This window comes from Lampris incognitus, chromosome 2 (genome assembly GCF_029633865.1).
Source record: "Lampris incognitus isolate fLamInc1 chromosome 2, fLamInc1.hap2, whole genome shotgun sequence".
Classification (NCBI taxonomy): domain Eukaryota; kingdom Metazoa; phylum Chordata; class Actinopteri; order Lampriformes; family Lampridae; genus Lampris; species Lampris incognitus.
The window spans coordinates 139,683,436-139,704,196 of NC_079212.1; the positions used below are offsets into that span (position 1 = coordinate 139,683,436).

Consider the following 20,761-nt stretch of genomic DNA (forward strand, 5'->3'; position numbering starts at 1 on the left):
CTACTCATACGGCCTACAGTACTCTACTCATACATACAGTACTCTACTCATACAGTGTACAGTACTCTACTCATACGGCCTACAGTACTCTACTCATACATACAGTACTCTACTCATACAGCATACAGTACTCTACTCATACAGTGTACAGTACTCTACTCATACAGTGTACAGTACTCTACTCATACATACAGTACTCTACTCATACAGTGTACAGTACTCTACTCATACAGTGTACAGTACTCTACTCATACATACAGTACTCTACTCATACAGCATACAGTACTCTACTCATACAGTGTACAGTACTCTACTCAGACAGTGTACAGTACTCTACTCATACATACAGTACTCTACTCATACATACAGTACTCTACTCATACAGTGTACAGTACTCTACTCAGACAGTGTACAGTACTCTACTCATACAGTGTACAGTACTCAGGGCAGATGGCTCAGATGTCTTTGGTGTTACAGAATACGGTGCTGATAAGGAGACCCAACCCCACGTACGTATGGATGCGAGCGTGCAGATTGTATAAACACAAGTGCACCCTTGACACACCCCCACCTCCTCCATGTCTTAATGCACCCCCACCTCCTCCATGTCTTCTGTTTTAACACACCCCCACCTCCTCCGTGTCTTAACACACCCCCACCTCCTCCGTGTCTTAACACCCCCTATCTCTTCCATGTCTTCACACCCTCATCTCCTCCATGTCTTCTGTCTTAACACACCCCCATCTCCTCCATGTCTTAACACACCCCCACCTCCTCCGTGTCTTAACACACCCCCATCTCCTCCATGTCTTCTGTCTTAACACACCCCCATCTCCTCCATGTCTTCTGTCTTAACACACCCCCACCTCCTCCGTGTCTTAACACACCCCCACCTCCTCCGTGTCTTAACACACCCCCATCTCCTCCATGTCTTCTGTCTTAACACACCCCCATCTCCTCCATGTCTTCTGTCTTAACACACCCCCACCTCCTCCGTGTCTTAACACATCCCCATCTCCTCCATGTCTTTACACCCTCATCTCCTCCATGTCTTCTGTCTTAACACACCCCCATCTCCTCCATGTCTTAACACACCCCCACCTCCTCCGTGTCTTAACACATCCCCATCTCCTCCATGTCTTAACACACCCTCATGTCCTCCATGTCTTAACACCCCCCCACCTCCTCCATGTCTTAACACCCCCTATCTCTTCCATGTCTTCACACCCTCATCTCCTCCATGTCTTCCGTCTTAACACACCCCCATCTCCTCCATGTCTTCACACACCCTCATCACCTCCATGTCTTCTGTCTTAACACACCCCCATCTCCTCCATGTCTTAACACACCCCCACCTCCTCCATGTCTTAACACACCCCCATCTCCTCCATGTCTTAACACCCCCATCTCCTCCATGTCTTCCGTCTTAACACACCCCCACCTCCTCCATGTCTTAACACACCCCCACCTCCTCCATGTCTTAACACACCCCCATCTCCTCCATGTCTTAACACACCCTCATCTCCTCCATGTTTTCACACACCCCCATCTCCTCCATGTCTTAACACACCCTATCTCTTCCATGTCTTCACACCCTCATCTCCTCCATGTCTTCCGTCTTAACACACCCCCATCTCCTCCATGTCTTCACACACCCTCATCACCTCCATGTCTTCTGTCTTAACACACCCCCATCTCCTCCATGTCTTAACACACCCCCACCTCCTCCATGTCTTAACACACCCCCATCTCCTCCATGTCTTAACACCCCCATCTCCTCCATGTCTTCCGTCTTAACACACCCCCACCTCCTCCATGTCTTAACACACCCCCACCTCCTCCATGTCTTAACACACCCCCATCTCCTCCATGTCTTAACACACCCTCATCTCCTCCATGTTTTCACACACCCCCATCTCCTCCATGTCTTAACACACCCTCATCTCCTCCATGTCTTCACACACCCTCATCTCCTCCATGTCTTCACACACCCCCATCTCCTCCATGTCTTCCGTCTTAACACACCCCCACCTCCTCCATGTCTTAACACACCCCCACCTCCTCCATGTCTTAACACACCCCCACCTCCTCCATGTCTTAACACACCCCCATCTCCTCCATGTCTTAACACACCCTCATCTCCTCCATGTCTTCACACACCCTCATCTCCTCCATGTCTTCACACACCCTCATCTCCTCCATGTCTTTACACCCTCATCTCCTCCATGTCTTTACACCCCCATCTCCTCCATGTCTTCAGACAAAATAACAGTGAGGGAGACCTATTATAAGATGTAAATGTGCATACATGTGTGTGTTTTGTGTTTTATCCGTACAAAAGAAAACAAAAACAAGAGAGGGGAAGAGAGTTAATCTCTCCAACAATGCTCGCACATGCACCCGGTGGTGGATTATTTATAGCGAAATCAAAAAACTTTGTTTCCATAGTGACTGTTTGAGTCCATTATGGAAAGTGTCTCCTGTAGTTGCCAGGACAACCAGCCAGTGATGGCAAATGACTATGACACACAGCTGAGGGATGTGGTGAGCTGGTGATCTCCCCCATTAACAAGCTCCCACCGTCCAACCGAGGGAGGGGCGGCGGTGGTGGCGGCGGCGGGGGGATGGTGGGGGGGGGGGTGGGAGGGGAGGGACAAGGAAAGCTGAAGGAAAACATCTGCACTCACAAACCATCTTATTTAACCAATTAGGAGGGTAATATTTAAGAATTTCCTCCTCCGCTCGAGCTCTATAGCACTTCGGGGTTGTGATGTGATTATCTGTGAACGCAGCATTTTTTTTTTGGGGCTCGGGTAATCCTCCGCTTTACCGCGCAGGCGCCCATTAGCGATGGATTCAGGCGCGGTTTTGCCGGGCCTCCGAGCCTTCCGCAAACAGGTTTAGGTATCATCGTGTAAACCGTCCATGTCCGTGCGACGTAACTCATGTGCCAGCGAGGATTCGTGTGGACTTAAGGGGAGCATCAAACAGGGAGACACCTTGGATAAACATCCTGCATTGTGACACTCAGATGCCTGGGATTAATGGCCCATGAAGCCAAGGAAAAACAGAGAGGCTGCACGCAATGCAGCGCCTCACCGAAGTGCACCCCTCTGAGACGTTGAGCGATAAACAGAACGTTATCTGAGCGCCAGCGGATCCTGTTTAAACCAGCTGGAGAGAGTCCGGCGCATCGAGATACCGATCTCCTCATAGTCCCCGGTCCGCCGTCCGAAGCTGCAGAGCTCCAGCACGCCCTCTCTCACCAGCTAGCTTACTTTGGCCGCACGTCTCACAACGTGGGCTGGGACTGGAAAACCAAACGCCGCTAAGCAGCAGCCCACACAGCGAACCGGGGGGCCACAAACAGCCCGGTACTGGTGCCGGATGCCAAACGCTATTACATTGCTTTTCCCTGTGCGATAAATAGCCAATAAATAAATATATATATATATATATATATATATATATACATACATATGTGTGTGTATATATACATACATATATACCTATGTATGTATATATATATACATATATACACATGTATATATGTATATACATACATATATACATACATACACACATATAAGCATACGTACATTCATACATACTTAAATACATACATATGTATGTGTGTATATATACATACACATATACATATGCACACACACATATATATATATATACTTGTATATATATACTTATATACATACATATGTATATATTTTAACCACTTTAAATGTAAAGCACAACGTTTACACAACACATTGCAAAACAGGTGCATTGAGAATGATGCAGCATGACTGTACAAATGACCGACAGACAACCTGTTTTGCAGCAAAATGTCAACTTTCAGTGCAGCGAGTTAGGAAACACATGTATACATATGTGTGTGTGTGTGTGTGTGTGTGTGTGTGTGTGTGTGTGTGTGTGTGTGTGTGTGTGTGTGTGTGTAGACATATGTGCAGATGCTAAGGGCCCGTGTAACGGTGGGGGTAATTCCACTAGAGCCGTTTAAAACATCCTCACGAGCTAAGAGGTTTAGGAGTGAGTCGATTATCCAAACAACAGGTGAGCCGGAACAGGGAATAAGGAGGCACGCCGCCATGACACGAGGACTCAGATGTGTGTACACACACACACACACACACACACACACACTTAAAATTGCCCCATAGGCAAAAGTCAACCTGACACTTTTTAGGCGTGAAATCACCCCCCCCCCCAGCCTCCAGCCTCCACCCCCCCCCACGTATCAGCTGTGCTGTGCCCTTTTTCCACCCTTCCGAAAACACTGGTCTGTGCTCCTGAACAGATAAGAGGGGAGGAGGAGGAGGAGGAGGAGGAGGAGGAGCGGCTCGGTTTTTCTCGGGGCCAGTAACTGTCGTACTGTTTGAGGGTGTGCGCGTCATGTCTGTGAACAAAAGTACTCGACACGTCAGGTACCCGGGACTGACACGGGGGTGGGGGTGGGGGGGGGAGGTGCAACGATGGCGCCTGTACTTTTAGGTTTTCACGGGGACGGATGTCGAGGAGCTCCGAAACAAATCCCCCTTCTTGGATTTTTCTTTTCTTCAGTTTTCCCCTTTTCCCTCCCCAACTACGTATATCTGGCCAATTACCCCGCTCCTTTGAGCCATCCTGGTCTCTGCTCCACCCCCCTATGCCGATCCGGGGGGGGCGCCCCGGCCGACCAGAGGAGGCGCTAGTGCAGCGACCAGGACACATACCCACATCTTCCCTCCCGCAGACACGGCCAATTGTGTCTCTAGAGGTGCCCGACCAAGCCGGAGGCAACACGGGGATTCGAACCGGCGATCCCCGCGTTGGTGGGCGACGGAATAGACCGCCACGCCACCCGCATGCCCGTTTGTTCAGTGCAGTAATGAGAAATGTTCCCTTTGTTAGAAGAGTGCAATGCGAGCCCCCTCCACCCCCCACCCCCGCCCAGTCCACACTCGCCGCCTGTTTGAGAAACTCTGAGTTGGTGCGTTTTACATCATTACATCATACATACATTCACTGTGGCTTGTCTGTGTCCCCCCCCCCCCCCGCTTCGCCCTGAAACGTAGGCCAGCACCGTCTTCCTCGTTCAACTCTTCCTCACGATAAAACAGTAAAGCCCCAGTTAGGCGGTCCCGATCCGGTCATAATACAGGGGCCACGCCGTCGGCTCACCGGGACACGCCAGATCGGCGGGGGGGAAGGCCGTCCGCATCCTCACGAAAACTAAACACGGCCAGGGGGAGCCGGCGGGCGGCGAGCAGGACGCTATTATCAAACTTAGCCCGGTCAAGTGGCAAAGCTGGAGACCACTCTTCCCCATCGCAGCGTCATCTCAGTGCACACCAGGGGCCCGGCACTTCTCCCCGACAAAGAGATACACATCTAAACAACGAGCAGCCGTATGTCAACGGGATTCCCATCTACCTGAGTGGGGAGAGAGCAGCTTGCAAAACACATGCAAATACCCTGCCGCTTTTTGTGCACCCGAGTGCACAGTAGAGCAATAATAAGCATGAAAATGCATCAATGCATCTGCAGAAGCCAAAAGAAAAAAGAAAAAAGGGGCCTGTGTTTCATCAAGACCAGGGTCTGGGGCTTTCCAGAGCGTGAAAGCCCCAGACAGCTGAAACACAAGAGCCCCGCCGCTGGCACCGGCACACTCACGTTCCCAAGATCTCCTTGAAGTCGTAGTTCTCCTTCACATCCGAGGTCTTCTTTTTCCAGGCATGGCAATCGTCCCCGAGCGGCATCTTCTTGTTGCGGCGGTCGGCTACAACACTGCAGAAGGGGGACGAGGGAAAAGAAGAGAGTGAGAGGAGGAGGAGGAGGAGGAGGAGGAGGACAGGATGAGTTTCATACGCATCCGCTAGCCGGTACCCGAACCCGGACACCTCGCCGGGGGAGGAACGTGGGAAGAGCTTTTCACGTTTTTTTGCTCAGAGCTCGGGTGTGAGTGACGGCGATGCTCATTGGCTCGGCCTTCGCTAAAGCTACGACGCAACGAAGCTAACAAACCTGAGCCAGGACCAAATACACGACTCCGGATTTGTGTTATGTTCAAGATCACCTTACGCCTCGCGAACTTACCCTCAGCTTCTCTTGGACCCCCAGTGTCAAATTAGGTCCTCCACCAAAAAAAAACAAAAAACGACCCCGTAGGTCATTTGTACAAGCAGCTTATTACGACCTATAGTTGCGTTTTAACGTTTAGCGACCTCTAGCGGTCGTGCTGCCAATAGCAACCTTACTTACTATACTAGACAGCGAAACAACACAAAAACGTACTGACTACATATTCGGTTGTTCCCAAATTGTTTTTAATCATCATTTACTGACTACTTACCTTTATTAGCCTGTCTATGAGGCGTTGTAAAAATTATGTCAACAAGTAGATTAAAAACCCACAATGCACCGCGGCGAAAAGCATGCGTAGCATATCTCCTGCCGCCGGTAGGGGCGCTAACTTAGGGAACGCTCCTGTGGGTCGTATTAGAGGGTATATGTGGTGGTATGGGTGGCAGGACTTGCAGCATTTTAGACATTTAGTGAGATCCGTCACACAGTTACAAAGAGGGCTAGGATGGCCCGGCGGCCTGTCCAGGGCGTCTCCCCGCCGGCCGCCGCCCAATGGCTGCTGGGATAGGCTGCAGCATCCCCGCGACCCTGAGAGCAGGATAAGCGGTTCGGCTAATGGATGGATGGAGAACAAAAGCAAGAGAGGGATAAGAAACGACCTGCAGAGCTGAAGGCACCAAAAGCACCGAGCCTTCTGCTGTACCGACCTGAAAAGAAGTAGGGCAGCACTCCGCAAATAGTGAACCTCAAATCTTCATTCCTCCGTCTTTCCCTTTCATGTTAAAGTTACATAAAAACAGGGTGTGAACAGGTAAGAATGTTTCTGCTGATGTGGCTTCACTTCGTAATTAGCTTTGTTTTGTAGGCCTTCACGTTACAGAGCCACATCAAAACCAAGAGGGAACGTCAACCGTCATCATGCAGCACCGGGACGTTTTCGTGGCGAACTGAGTTGTTTGTTTCGTTTTTGTTTTTTGTTTTTTTGTATTCAGACCAGGCCCGCTCATTAGGGGGGGTGGGGGGGGCCTCTAGGTGGAGGGGTCATGGAGGCAGAAATAATCATGTTCATCCTAAATATAAGCAATGATAATGGCAATACTTAACATCCGAGTGTGAACTGGCTAAACAGACGGACTTTAAAGACTTTATAAAGGACTTTGCATCCAGTAATGGATGAATGAATGAATGAATGAATGGATGAATGATGGATGGATTAATTAACTAATTAATTAACTAATTAATGATGGATGGATGGATGGATGGATGGATGGGTGCCTCTATTTGTCATTGCACAGTTGTGCAATGAAATTAAGTGCAACTCCCCGGTGGTACAAAAAAATCAGAAAAATGAAATACAAATAGTCAGAATACAAACAGACACACAATCAACATATAATGTATGCATGAGTGTAGAAACAAGTGTCATATCCGTTACACTCGATAAATAGCAGTAAGACAAGGTGGACGGCTGCATGAGAGACAAAGATGAAGCCGTAAGGGAAGAAATGGCGTTTTCTACTAAGAAATGTGCGGTGTAAGTGTAGCAGATCTTTGTTGACCCGAGTGTGTTTGAAGTGTTTCCAAGAGTTCTGTTATGGTGTGTGTGTGTGTGTGTGTGTGTGCAAGTCTCTCAGTTGTATGTGTTTAGTTGGACAGAGTGAGCACATGCATGCTTTGACATGATTAAAACAGATTTTTGGGGGGGGGGGCATTTCTGCAGGCAGGCCTGATTCAGACTAAAACCAATGAGCCTCTCAAATGTGGAAGAAAAACAGAATTTGTTTGCAAAGGGATAGACTGTATAGCAGGGTCATCTGGGGGACTAACTTTGCTAACGAACCCCGAATCGAAGACGTGACTGATGCAAATCTTGCAGCTCCCCCCCCCCCAATTCTTCTGCAATTGTTGACATTCCTTGACTTGACTTGTCGCGTTGTGTCCTCGCCCGACCGTCTACCCTGCTAGTGAGCGCAAAGTACATTTCTGACCACATCTATTATCATCTGAACCCATGAAGTGTGCGTCTCAACCACAATGTCTCCCGGACTAAAATAGCCCCGTTCATATCGGGCTCCCTCCCTCAACCTGCATTCCCACCGCCTGCCTGGCAACCGCGGCCCGTCCATCTGAGATGATGTAACAACGCCGCTCCGCTTCCCACTGACGCCGTTTGCTATAGGGTCCACGAAACGAGGAGGGTTTTGTAAGTCAAGGAGAACACGGTTTTCTCGTCCAGCTCCTGCTCATAGCCAAATTAACGTTACTGAATTGTTAACCCATTAGCAGGCTGCATTGGGTGTGGGATTGGAGATACGAGATAGATTTGGGGTTTTCTAGCTATTTTAGACTTGTTAAAACATCGGTCTTCCTGCTTTAGTGAGATACAGTCACACATACAGCAGCATAGATACTTACTATATTGTCATATACTATAGTGTTGGGTGAGCATTTGCACACCAACATATATATATATATATATATATATATATATTTATATATATATTTATATATACACGCACACACACACACAGGTTTCTGCCTCTGCCGGGGTCTGAAGTCAGCTTCATATGCGTCGTCATGGAAACCCAAAGGTGATGCTCTGGCATCCGAGAGGCAAAGCTGCACTAGTGTCTAATGGCAGGTGGCAGCAGAAGTGAGAGTCGTTCAAGTCACATCGATGGTTGGCCACAGCAAGAGCGATTGTGTCTCCCATGAGTAACCACACGGAACTGCACAGCGCCAGCTTTGTGGACACTAGATATGGATCTTAACGAGTGAACGCCAGAGCAGAGATGATGGCCGGGGACGATAGCGTCGCAGCTTTGTGGCGTTTGGATGGTCTTTTGTTCGTGCTGTAGGACCACAGATCAGCGTCCATCTGATTCTTAAAGCAAAGCTGAAACAAAATGTGTGTTGCCACACAGCTTTCTACGCTGCGTAGAAAATGATTTGTCCCGCAAGAGTCCGGGTCCGAGCCCGGCACGAATTCGGCCAGTGGCAACGGTCATTACTATTCGTAACCATAGTCAACCCTAATGCCATGAGGAGGCAACGGCTCCTTGAAATGAACTCTGTGAATTTACGACAGAGACGGGCCGCTGAACTTCTCTGCTACCCTATTTCTCACAGTCTTCCACTGTGGCTCTGCGTGCGACTGAAAAAATAAAAATCTACTAAAGACAAATGGGGGAACTAAATGATGCAACAGTGACTGCCATGCAAAGTGATCTGGTAAGAGGAAGTGGTAAGAGGAAGTCTATTCAAATGTGTGTGTGTGTGTGTGTGTGAGTTCCGCCTCTAAAGGAAGTTGGCTGAACTGGGGGCCAGTGTGAAAACGAGTCTGATAGCTACTATGGTCAAACACACACACACACACACACACACACACACACACACACACACATGCTGAAATATATATAAGGGGAGCATTGTTTGAAAACTAATATTTGATACTTTACCAAACAGTTCAATATGATGAAGTCAAGTTGGATTCATGGTATTTTTTCATATGTAAGCAGATATTGTGATTATATATATATATATATACATACACACACACACACACACACATATATATATTAGATCGATAGATAGATAGATGGATAGATATGTGTGTGTGAGAGAGATAAATATGTATATATTATATATATATATACACATACATACATACATACATACATACATACATACATACATACATACATACATACATACATACATATGTATACTAGATCGATAGATGGATAGATATGTGTGTGTGTGTGAGAGATAAATATGTATATATTATATATATATCCATCCATGCTTATCCTGCTCTCTATATATAATAGTACACATATATATAATATAATGTATATAATACAATGTATAACATTATATATGATATTATACATTATATATATATAATCGATATTTTGTAATACCCCATATGATTGTTGTGCATACGCTGCATTCACCTCGATAAACGCCTTTTAAGTGTGTTGCGACAGATACCCCACTGGAGGTTAACAAACATCAGCATGCACACAGATCACCTTGAGGAGACGTGGCGTTCAGATCGACGATGCGGTCGCCTCATTTCGGGCCACCTGCTATCACACACATCACCCAACACACTTCGGCCCCGCGGAGCTCCGAGCCGGGGCGCACTGACTTCACCAGTGAGCAGAGGTCCACCGTTTCAAACAAGCAACGACGCCGACAAGGGGCACAGATACGGGACTTGGACTTCAGACTTGCATGGTGGGGGTGGGGTGGGGGTTGGGGGGGGGCAGATAGGAGAGTAGAGTCTGGTAGAAGCGGGAAAATATGGGGTAAGAACGAGAGAAACATGCGGGCGTGGAACCAAGGTTCACCGGGAGCGCCGTATTTAAAAACAAATAAATAAATAAATAAACCCTCCACATTCAACGACACACGTGGCCAACGGGGGAAACGAAGCCATCGACTAAACAAGAGGCGTCAGAGTCAAGGAGGAGTGAGGTATACTACGGGGGGGGGGGGGGGGGAATGCACGATTGTAAAACCATGACCACATTCCCTAACACGACATGCAGCATTCACCCTTTTTTTATATATATATATAAAAAAGTACACGGAGAGAGAGAGAGAGAGAGTTGCTGTACTCACTGGTTTCCCATTCCTGTGAAGCACAAATGGACAGAAGAAATACACAATCACACACACACAAGCGCTGTCATGAACACCGTCTGCAGAAGAGGAAGATGAGCCTGTCTGAGGGGGGAGCGTCACCTCGAGAAGCTTCTTCTTTTACGACGCGCTGAAAACCCCAACAGGTTCATTTGTATACACACGTACACTTACAGAAGCATGCATATATATATACACACACACACACACACACACACACATATATATATATATATATAGAAGCATGCACACACACATATATATATATATACACACACACACACACACACATATATATATATATACACACACACACACACACACATATATATATATATATACACACACACACACACACACACACACACATATATATATATATATATATATAGAAGCATGATGTGTATGCGCGAGCAAGCCTGTGCACAAGAGTGCACAAAATCACCCACATAAACACACACAGACACACACACACTCAGACACACACACACACCCCGAGCACATCTCAAGACATGTTCCGTCGTCCCCCCTCGTGAGACACGGGCGAAGTTAGCGGTCTTCTCCGATTCACGCTTCAAAACCTCCACGCCACGCTGAAGGCCGACTCAGTCTGGACCGTTGACAAGACACAGAAGTTGTGCATCTACTTGACCCCCCCTGAACTGCTACCGTCCCCCGCCTGTTCTTCCGTTTCAACCGTTGCTGTAGCAGGTCTGCCACCCGGTTATTAATAAAGATTACGGGCATGTCAAAACACCACATCTAACCCCTTTCGGTTCCTACCACTGATTTCCTGGTTGGTTTTGAAATTGATTTGGCAAGTGATTACTGTTCTATAGCTTACTTTTCTGCTACTGCTACGCTACTAAATTGTCCCTAGTTGTGAATGTGTCGGCCCTGTGATGGCCTGGCGGCCTGTCCAGGGTGTCTCCCCGCCTGCTGCCCAGTGGCTGCTGGGATAGGCTCCAGCATCCCGCGACCCCGGTTGGGATAAGCAGCTTGGATAATGGATGGATGGATGGATGGATGATTACTCTACTGTGGTACTGTAGTATGAACCAGACCTACTCCTATCGATTCATAGCTTTACTTTTGACCAATTAAAATCCATCAGGAGGGGATCACAGCCCAAGATCATCTGACAGTTCCAACTAAAACCATTACAAAGGTTATCAGGCATGTCTCATCCTGACCCGGAGGCTGTCTCTTAAGTCAACATCCTTTACACATCCTTTATCACATATGTACTCTGCACTCAAACCTGCAGGTATCTCGCCAAGTCGCTGTCGCTTGCAGCTTGTGGGCGGTGCTAACGTAGTTTTGAGGAAGCGGGCTACAAATGTATTGACAGATGCAGCATCAATTTAAAAAAAAAACTTATATACTAATAAATATAAATATATATTACTCATTGCAACACGCACCAATACAGCAAAAGGTACTGAAGGCATTCACAGTCGCGTCGTGTGGTGAGCTGCCTGGTTTGTGCGTTTGCCTTACAGACCCAATGACGATTGGAGTGAGGGATAAATAGAGTGAGAAATAGACACACCATTATTGGGTGATAAGTCTGACAAGTTTTTTCTTCCCGGTGGAAAATATCTAACTTTAAAAAAGATAAAAACAACAACACATCGTGCATGCTCATGGCATGTTGATTGGTGGCCTATTCTCTGCACCTTCAAATACATCTTTCATCTCACTTTTTTGTTTTTTTAATCAAAAATCAAGTCACACCCTGCACGTATTTGCAATTAAAATATTTCAGGCGATACAATTTATGGTTGAAAAGGTTCATGTTCAGCATACTGTGACAGGAGAGCCAGCTACAGCTGCAGTCAGTGTCTCCTCCATGTCGGCTACGGGAACCAAAACGCTAATGTAGGAACAAAAGTTTAAGAAAACTTTTCACAGTGAAAGAATATAAGAGGAACACCTTTGCCCTCTGACCGGCCTTCGCTAGACTCTGTCGCTGCTCATTTGCATAAATTTGAACATTCCTCAACTTTTTTTTTTGGTTTTTTTTTTTTTTTTGTGGTCACCAAATCGCAGAGATTTTGCTGTCAGGTGACTCGCCGCGCCTTGTCGCTCAGTGCAGCCCAGAGACCACCGGAGATGAAGACTTACGGCCGCTTTGTCACTTGTTGGTGTGAGTGCAGGGTAATACATTTTCCTGTTTTACTTGTTTTTGATGCCGTTTCTAACTGAAGTAGATTTTTTTTTAGCATTTATCACACTGGCTTTTACCAAAGCACGCTGCGAGTCTGTTTTGAACTGTGTACCATTATCATTATCATCACAAGCATGCTCACTGTATACTATTAGACAGATTAAATTGTAATTTTGGTGTCTCTGGTTTAGCTTTCTCTTGGCGTAAGTCCTACTTATCTGGATTAATACATTGTGTCTGCTACAATAATATTACATCAAAATTCTATGACATTTAAATATGGTGCACCTCAGGGCTCAGTTCCTTGCCCTCTACTTTTCTCTCTTTATATTTCACCTCTTGGCCAAATTATATGCAGTCATGGAATAAATTTCCATTGCTATGCTGATGATGCTCGGCTGTATGTGCCTATAAGGACTGATGATCATACTCAAATGACTAATTTAGAGGCATTTCTTGGCTGCTGTGAAAAATTGGATGACTAAATTTCTGCTTTTAAATTTGGACAAAACTGAGATGCTGGTCGTTGGCCCTGCAAACTCCAATTTGATCAAGTAACAATAACAATCGACAACTCTGTGATTACACAAAGTGTGGCAGCCAAAAATCTTGGTGTTACGTTTGATCCCAGAACTTCCTTTGATAAGCACATTAAAGAAATCACCAAGAATGCCTTTTTTCACTTAGGTAACATAGCTAAAATTCTTCGGTCTTTTCTCTCCATGGCTGATGCAGACACTCTAATACATGCATTTGTTTCATCCAGACTTGATTATTGTAATGTTCTGTTCTCAGGTCTGCCATATTCTAGTACTAAAAGTCTTCAGATGGTTCAGAATGCTGCTGCTGGAATCCTAAATAAATCTAGGAAATTTGACCATATTACACCAATTCTTGCCTCCCTTCATTGGCTTCCTATCCATGTCAGATCAGACTTCAAGGTGCTTCTGCCGACTTATAAAATCCTAAATGGGCTTGCCCCATCTTACCGGTCTGATCTCCTTAAACCATACAGTCCATCTCGAGCTCTTCGCTCTCAAAATACAGGGCTCCTGTGTGTACCCAAAGTTAAAAAGAAGTCAGCGGGTGGCAGGGCCTTTTCCTATCGGGCTCCATTGTTGTGGAATAAGACAATCAGAGTCTGTTGAGTCCTTTAAATTCAAACTTAAAACTCATCTTTTTGACTTAGCCTACAATTAGTTGCCTTTAAGTTGAGTGTTTCGCAACCTGTACTGCATGGCGGGTCGTTTTCTGTCTCAATAAATTTACCAACCACTGTTCTGCCGACGAGGTTATAGAGTATAGATTATTGACTATTGCAAACTGCTGTCTTCTCTCACGTCTTTTCTCTCTCTCTGAATGATGTCTTCTCCTTTCTCTTCTTCTGTATATGTGAATGGTATGATGTGAGTCCCCCCCCCTGTGTGCACGTGCAGTCTGTCCTCCTTCCAGGTCTCCATGGTGATGGTGGTCGCCACCTGAACACTGCTTGGCATCTCTCTCATCACTTTCTCTTTCTATATATCTTATAAAGCCATATAATGTTATTATCCTGTTTCACTCAGGCATGTGACTAATGTTTTTTTGTCTACGTGGTGATGCTGGCCACATGGCTCGGGTCCTGGGCTGTTCCGCTGGCGTCTGGACACTGCTTGGCATCCTCCTCATCATATTCTTCATATATCTTACAATTCCGTTACAATTCTCTTATCCTCTATCAATGTTGTATTGTGTAAATTGTGTAAACACAACATCCATTACACGCTGTCCGTCTGGGGGGCGAGACCCCTCCTATGCTGCGCTCCCTGAGGTTTCTTCCTGTTTTTTCTCCCCGTTAAATGGTTTTTTTCCTAGGGAGTTGTCCCTTATGCGATGCGAGGGTGTAAGGACAGGATGTTGTGCTGCTGTAAAGCCCCCTGATGCAAATTTGTGATATGGGGGCTACACAAATAAAACTGGCATGACTCGACTACCATTACATCTACATCAAGCAGATCTATTGCAAAAAATTGCTCCATCGGAAAAGTTAATGTGCCCGTCTCTTGACAACCACCACCGCGATTGCATACAAGTTAGCAACGCAAACAAATCCCCAGCTATCCTACACCCGTCAGGGGCCCTCGACCCGTGTCAACGGCGTGACATGGGCCCGTCTACAGTTATCGCATGCATTATAACCACAAGCTGGCTGAACCGGCTCCGGTGAGGAGAGTCTGAGTCCAACCAGCCTGCTCAACTGGGGCACTGGTGGTGTTCATGACGCAAAGCAAATCCCCTTTCAAGTGAGCGCATTAATTGATAAGCTGACTTCTTGTGAGCTGTAATGAAGAGGTGCATGTGTGCAGGTATGAGAGAGAGAGAGAGAGAGAGAGAGAGAGAGAGAGAGAGAGAGAGAGAGAGAGAGAGAGAGATTGTGCGTGTGCATGCGTGCATGTATCTGATAATGGGGGGGGTATGTAGAGAAAGATAAATAGAGGAGAAAGAGCTCGCAGCCTTGAAGGGGAGACAGTAAGCTGCAGCAGCGGGTGGGAAGGGGAAGATAGGGAAAGTTAAAAGCGAGAGCCAAAAATACCTCAGGCGTGTGAATTCAAGGAATGCATTAGAGAAATTGAAAAAAAAAACATGCATTAAGGGATTTCTGCAGAAACTACTCCCGAGCCAGTGCTGCAGAAACGGCAAAAGCGAGGCAGGGTTTAGACCGAGGAATGTGTGCCCTATGTCGGGATTAATATCGGCAGATCTCCTGCAGTAGCATTGCGTTGGCCTACTTTTAGCAAAAGCAACTTTAAAACCTGTGGTTTCTAACGTGTGGCATAAGACAGACATCTCCGGCCACTTGCACATAGCAGCATTCCTCCCAGTCTCGGTCCCTCGAGTCGGAACTACATTACGGCTGTACAGCCTCAAAGCAACGCGGCCGGAGACCCCCCCACCCCCACCCCACCCCCCCAATACCCCGTCTCGACCCAGTCTGCGATCAACTTCCAGTGAACTAACCCAACCCCAGATCGCCCACCCGACCAAGACTCGTCGTCTCCCTTCATCTTCGCGACCCGAGAGAGAATCCCGGTTCCCGCACAGCCGGCACCGCAAGCCGCGGAACGCTGTCACACTACCCGCGCTCATCTGCTTCCCCTTTTCCACCCTGATCCCGAGCGGGAAAAGCGCACGAGACCGGGAAAAAAAAAACCCCATGCAACACTCAGCGCAGCAACGGTCATTCATTCGTACCTGCTGGTTTTAAAGGTCGGGCGGTTCTTCCTGCGTTTTCTCCTCAACTCGGCTCCGGCGGAGAAACTGAAGCGCCGCTTGACAACCTCACCGACGCCAACCACCCCCCCTCTCTCTCTCTGACGTCACCCCGGGCGGGAGGGCGGGCGCCAAACTCCCCGCGACCAATCGACGATCTCGCTGGAGCGCACAGGTGAGAAGTCCGCCTCTCCATTGGCCCTCCCTCACCTCGTGCGGCGGAGTCCCGCCTCCCGCGCTACGATGCCGTCCACCGGCTGGACAGCGGGGGAGGGGGGACCTGAATTCAGGTGTTTCCTCCGAAGAGGTTCAGTTAAGATATTCGCCCCAAACAGGAGGGGGGGGGGTAAATGAAGGTATGTCTCCTGCAAGGCGAAGGAGGAGGAACAGGTAGGGGCATGAGGAGCAGGAGGTGCCGGTGGGAGGTGGGGGGATAACGCCCCCTGCCAGTGGCTATATGTACATTATACGTATCGTATTCATCAAGATAAATATATAGTGAGTGATAATATGCATATGCATATTATTTACTTATCATTTCAATGATATTAAGTCTATCTATTATCAAGTTATGGTAAGTATAATATGTATTATTTATTCCGACATAATGTTCAGAGTAACGTTTAAAATAAAGTGTTAGACAGCGGTCACTCATATGTAGTGGTCAGATTAACGAGGAAATTAAGTTTCATACGCCACAGAAACTGTAAAAGTACGTCAGTATATCAGAAATGCCTCATAGTTACTTTTATCATTTTGATATTTGTTCAAATAATACTAGTAAATTGATAGTAGGCTGGATGAAAAACCAGTACGCCTCTAAACAAGATAAACGTTTGTAAAATGCAGTTTCAACTTTTTAATTCGGCGGTGAACAAATAAATTATTTTTAAATATATCGCCGATGTTCTTTTCTTCTTCTCGCTTCACTTATTAAGACAAGAGATCTCCACTAGGGGGCAGCAGAGCGCCCAAATCATTTCAATACATATAGATAGACAGACAGACAGACAGACAGACGGATAGACGGATAGACGGATGGATAGATAGATAGATAGATAGATAGATAGATAGATAGATAGATAGATAGATAGATAGATAGATAGATAGATAGATAGATAGATAGATAGATAGATAGATAGATAGATAGATAGATAGATAGATAGATAGATAGATAGATAGACAGACTGCATTTTATATAATGTTTTGCTGGTCTACTGACCACTCAGCTCTTTTCTTTTTTTCTTTTTTTTTACAATGTATGACTCACATTCACCCATTCTCACACACACACACACACACAGTCACAAACTGATGAAGCCATTGAAAGCCACTGAAACTCCCCCACGGGCGGAGCAGTATAACGTTCTGTTCTTAATGAGGTACTTGTGGCCTCCCCTGCTGGCGTACAGTAGACTGAATGTCAATGTTTGTGCATCCAATCTGCATGACATACATGCATAATACATGCATGCACAGAGACATGCATGCATGCATGCATACATACAATCATAGACAAACAGATTTTTGAAGCGGCTTGCCGAATATCTCTTAGAAGATGCAACTTTTTTAAATATTCTTTTCATCCTGTACTATCCTATATTACCATGTGCTATATTTTCTGGTATCACTCATGACATAAGAGTAGCCTGTGTGTGAGTGTGTGTGTGTGTGTGTGTGTGTGTGTGTGTGTGTGTGTGTGTGTGTGTGTTTAAGACGCTGCTTATTTCACCCTGAAACAAATCATCTCAGTTCCACGTCATCTGTGTCCTTACTGCGAGGGCGAGAGGCCACGCTACGTTATACTTGACATGTTGGGCGAACATTTTCCGACATGACACGTATGATTAGTCCACCACCTGTACCGCGCAGTTACCCAGTCCTCTTTGTCCCCCCAGCTGTCGGCTGAAGCCTGAAATGAGATACTTACGCACGGAGCATTGCATGGGAAAACTACTGTATAGGAGGCCGGCCTGCTCTATAAATAAGCAGGCGTCCAGCTCCCCAGAAACAGCCAGTCAAACACGCCACTTTCGTTAATCCTGCTGCCGTGTAAACTGTGCAGGGACGGCCAGCTGCCGCCTTAAAACGTAAAACAGCATGAAAGATATGGCTACCGCACCAACTCTTAGGCCTGCTTCGTTTTCTTAAAAGAGGACTTTCTTTTTTTTTCTATTTCCTGTTTGTGTGCTTTTTATGGTCTTACAGTGATAGAATGAAGTAATACAGGACAGGATGTGGAACTCCCCCCTCCCCTTTTCTTCCCAGTCGTATCTTCCGAGCCGTCTTGGTCGCTGCCCCACCCCCCACCCCCCTGCCGATCCAGGGAGGGCTGCACACTACCACGTCTCCTCCAATACATGTGGACCCAGATAGCATCCGGATGTGGGCCACTTCAGGCGGTGATGCGGCACCGGTGACCTTCTTCTGGCCCTGACAAAATGGATGTGATCCTGAAGTGGCCCACATGTATAACAGCAAATATGGCCCAAATATGCCAAATCAAATTTGGGCCTTTTTTTGGGCAAAGATGCGGTGCTCTGGGCAACATGTGATCTGGAAGTGACCCTGAAGTGGCCTGTGTGGTAAATGGTGAATATGGCCCAAATATCCCAAAACAAATATGGGCCACCTTTGGCAAATATGTGGCACATGCAGCATTACTATGGCTTGGTTCTGGCCCAGATCTGGCAAATAGGAGCGGACCACCCAAGCGCCATCATTCCACGCGGTGTGTGGACCGGATGAACGTGTCGGGTGTGGGACGGGTCCGGGCCACAGCGGTTTTGCTATTTGGGGAGTCGCCAGCCGTTTCTTTTCAGCTGACAGTGAAGAGTTTCACATTGGACGCCCCGTGTGGTACAATTTTACATCGAAACAATTCACTTTCCCAAAATACATGTACAGCACATTAAGTGCAGTGAGTGAAAAGCTGGATGTCTATATACATACGTATGTGCATGGACACACCAACGCATACAAACATTTCCCCAAGTCTCCCGCTTTTCCCTGACGGTCTCGCCGACATTGTTTATTTCTCGGCGTCTTGTGGTTGTGTTGTGCCGTACATGTGAGTGACACAGCAAACCTCTTGTTGGGGAAACTACACAGTGGCCCGTGAACAGACTGTGAATGGGGCTGTGATCCATATCCACAGACACCTCACATGCACGTACTGATTTCTGCAGGGGAGACATGCGCTCACGTCAACATCTGACACGTTGACCTTGGTCTAACCCTAACCCTGACCCCGACACTGACCCCAAACCCTACTTCTAACCCGAATCTGTCTGGATAAGTGATGTGAAAGCGCCGGCACATCACATCAGCTGTTGAGCAGCGGGCGTCTTGCAGGTGCAGAAGTCAGGTATGATGCACCACGTAGATGCTTTCTGCACAGGCCTGCATACAGTCACTCCTCACACCCCACTGCTGACTTCTGATTTTGATGTACTTTATTAATCCCCGTGAGGCAACTCTTCCTCTGCATTTAGCCCACTGTAGCTGTGCAGCTAGGAGGAGTGGGGAGCCACCGTGCAGCGCCCGGGGACCAACTCCAGTTTGCCCTCTTGATGGTGGGGGAAACCGGAGCACCCGGAGAAAACCCGCCGCAAACTCCACACAAAGGACAACCTGGGACATTCAAACCCAGGACCTTCTTGCTGTGAGGCGACAGCGCTAACCGCTGGGCCACCGTGCCGCCATTTGGCTTCTTTCTATCACCCAAAATGTCTCTACAACCTATTTTCACCACTATTAATAACATCAGTTTACGGCAAACGAGGGCATATTTCCAATTTCCATGGCCCGGTGGTGATTTCCTCAGTTTGCATGTTCCAGGGGGAGAGGGGGGGGCATGCAAACTCCACACAGAGGACGACCCGGGACGACCCCCAAGGTTGGACTAACCTGGGGTTTGAATCCAAGACCTCTTTTTGCTGTATTTTATAGATTTCGTGTAAAACTTGTCATTTCAGTCTAAATGCTTTTTACCGCTTTAATGGAGGAAATGGTGGCGCTGATCTCTGACACCCGTGACCGCGGTGTCTGCAGCACGGCGCCTCCGTGTTGAACGGTCAAAATGAGCCCATCGGGGAATTCATTTGGCATCACCTGGTCAGTCCATCCTGTGGGGAAAAGGAAGGCGTTTCCAATCATTTTCCAGCACCATGTGTATGGCAAAGGAGAAATTAAAGCTCATCTGCTCCGTCAGCAGTGGATGGAAACAGTCTCGCCTCGCCAGGGGCCCGTGCTGAGCTCGTTGTTTTTTTTTTGGTTGTTGTTTTTTCATTTGTGTTTAACTGAAGACACCAGATGAGAGAGAAGTTATGCTCCAATTACTGGTTGATAGAACTTGATCTTCCGCGGACACGTGTTGCTAAGTATACACCCGGGATCAGATGAGGTCTTCGACTTTGTCAGACGCTACACAGAGCAAGAGCTCACACACGAACACAACCCAGACACAACTGCTGCCGTTCTGCAATGTAGGGCTTAATCATCCTCGCTCATGTAAACAAAGCAGACATGGACAGAAATACACGTGTGTGTGTGTGTGTGTGTGTGTGTGTGTGTGTGTGTGTGTGTGTGTGTGTGTGTGTGTGTGTGTGT

General features: G+C 47.1%; 1 protein-coding gene across 1 annotated transcript in view; it reads right to left on the reverse strand.

The window, feature by feature from the left end:
• LOC130107198 (calcium/calmodulin-dependent protein kinase type 1-like) overlaps positions 1 to 16,219 on the reverse strand; it is an 86,470-nt gene extending 70,251 nt beyond the window's left edge. Inside the window, exons 1-2 of the mRNA XM_056273667.1 lie at positions 16,133 to 16,219; positions 5,671 to 5,784 (exon numbers count right to left, since the gene is read on the reverse strand). Coding sequence (XP_056129642.1) covers positions 5,671 to 5,756 — 86 coding nt within the window. The 5' untranslated portion in view covers positions 5,757 to 5,784; positions 16,133 to 16,219. The remainder of the gene's footprint in view (positions 1 to 5,670; positions 5,785 to 16,132) is intronic.
• Positions 16,220 to 20,761: the final 4,542 nt, after the last annotated feature.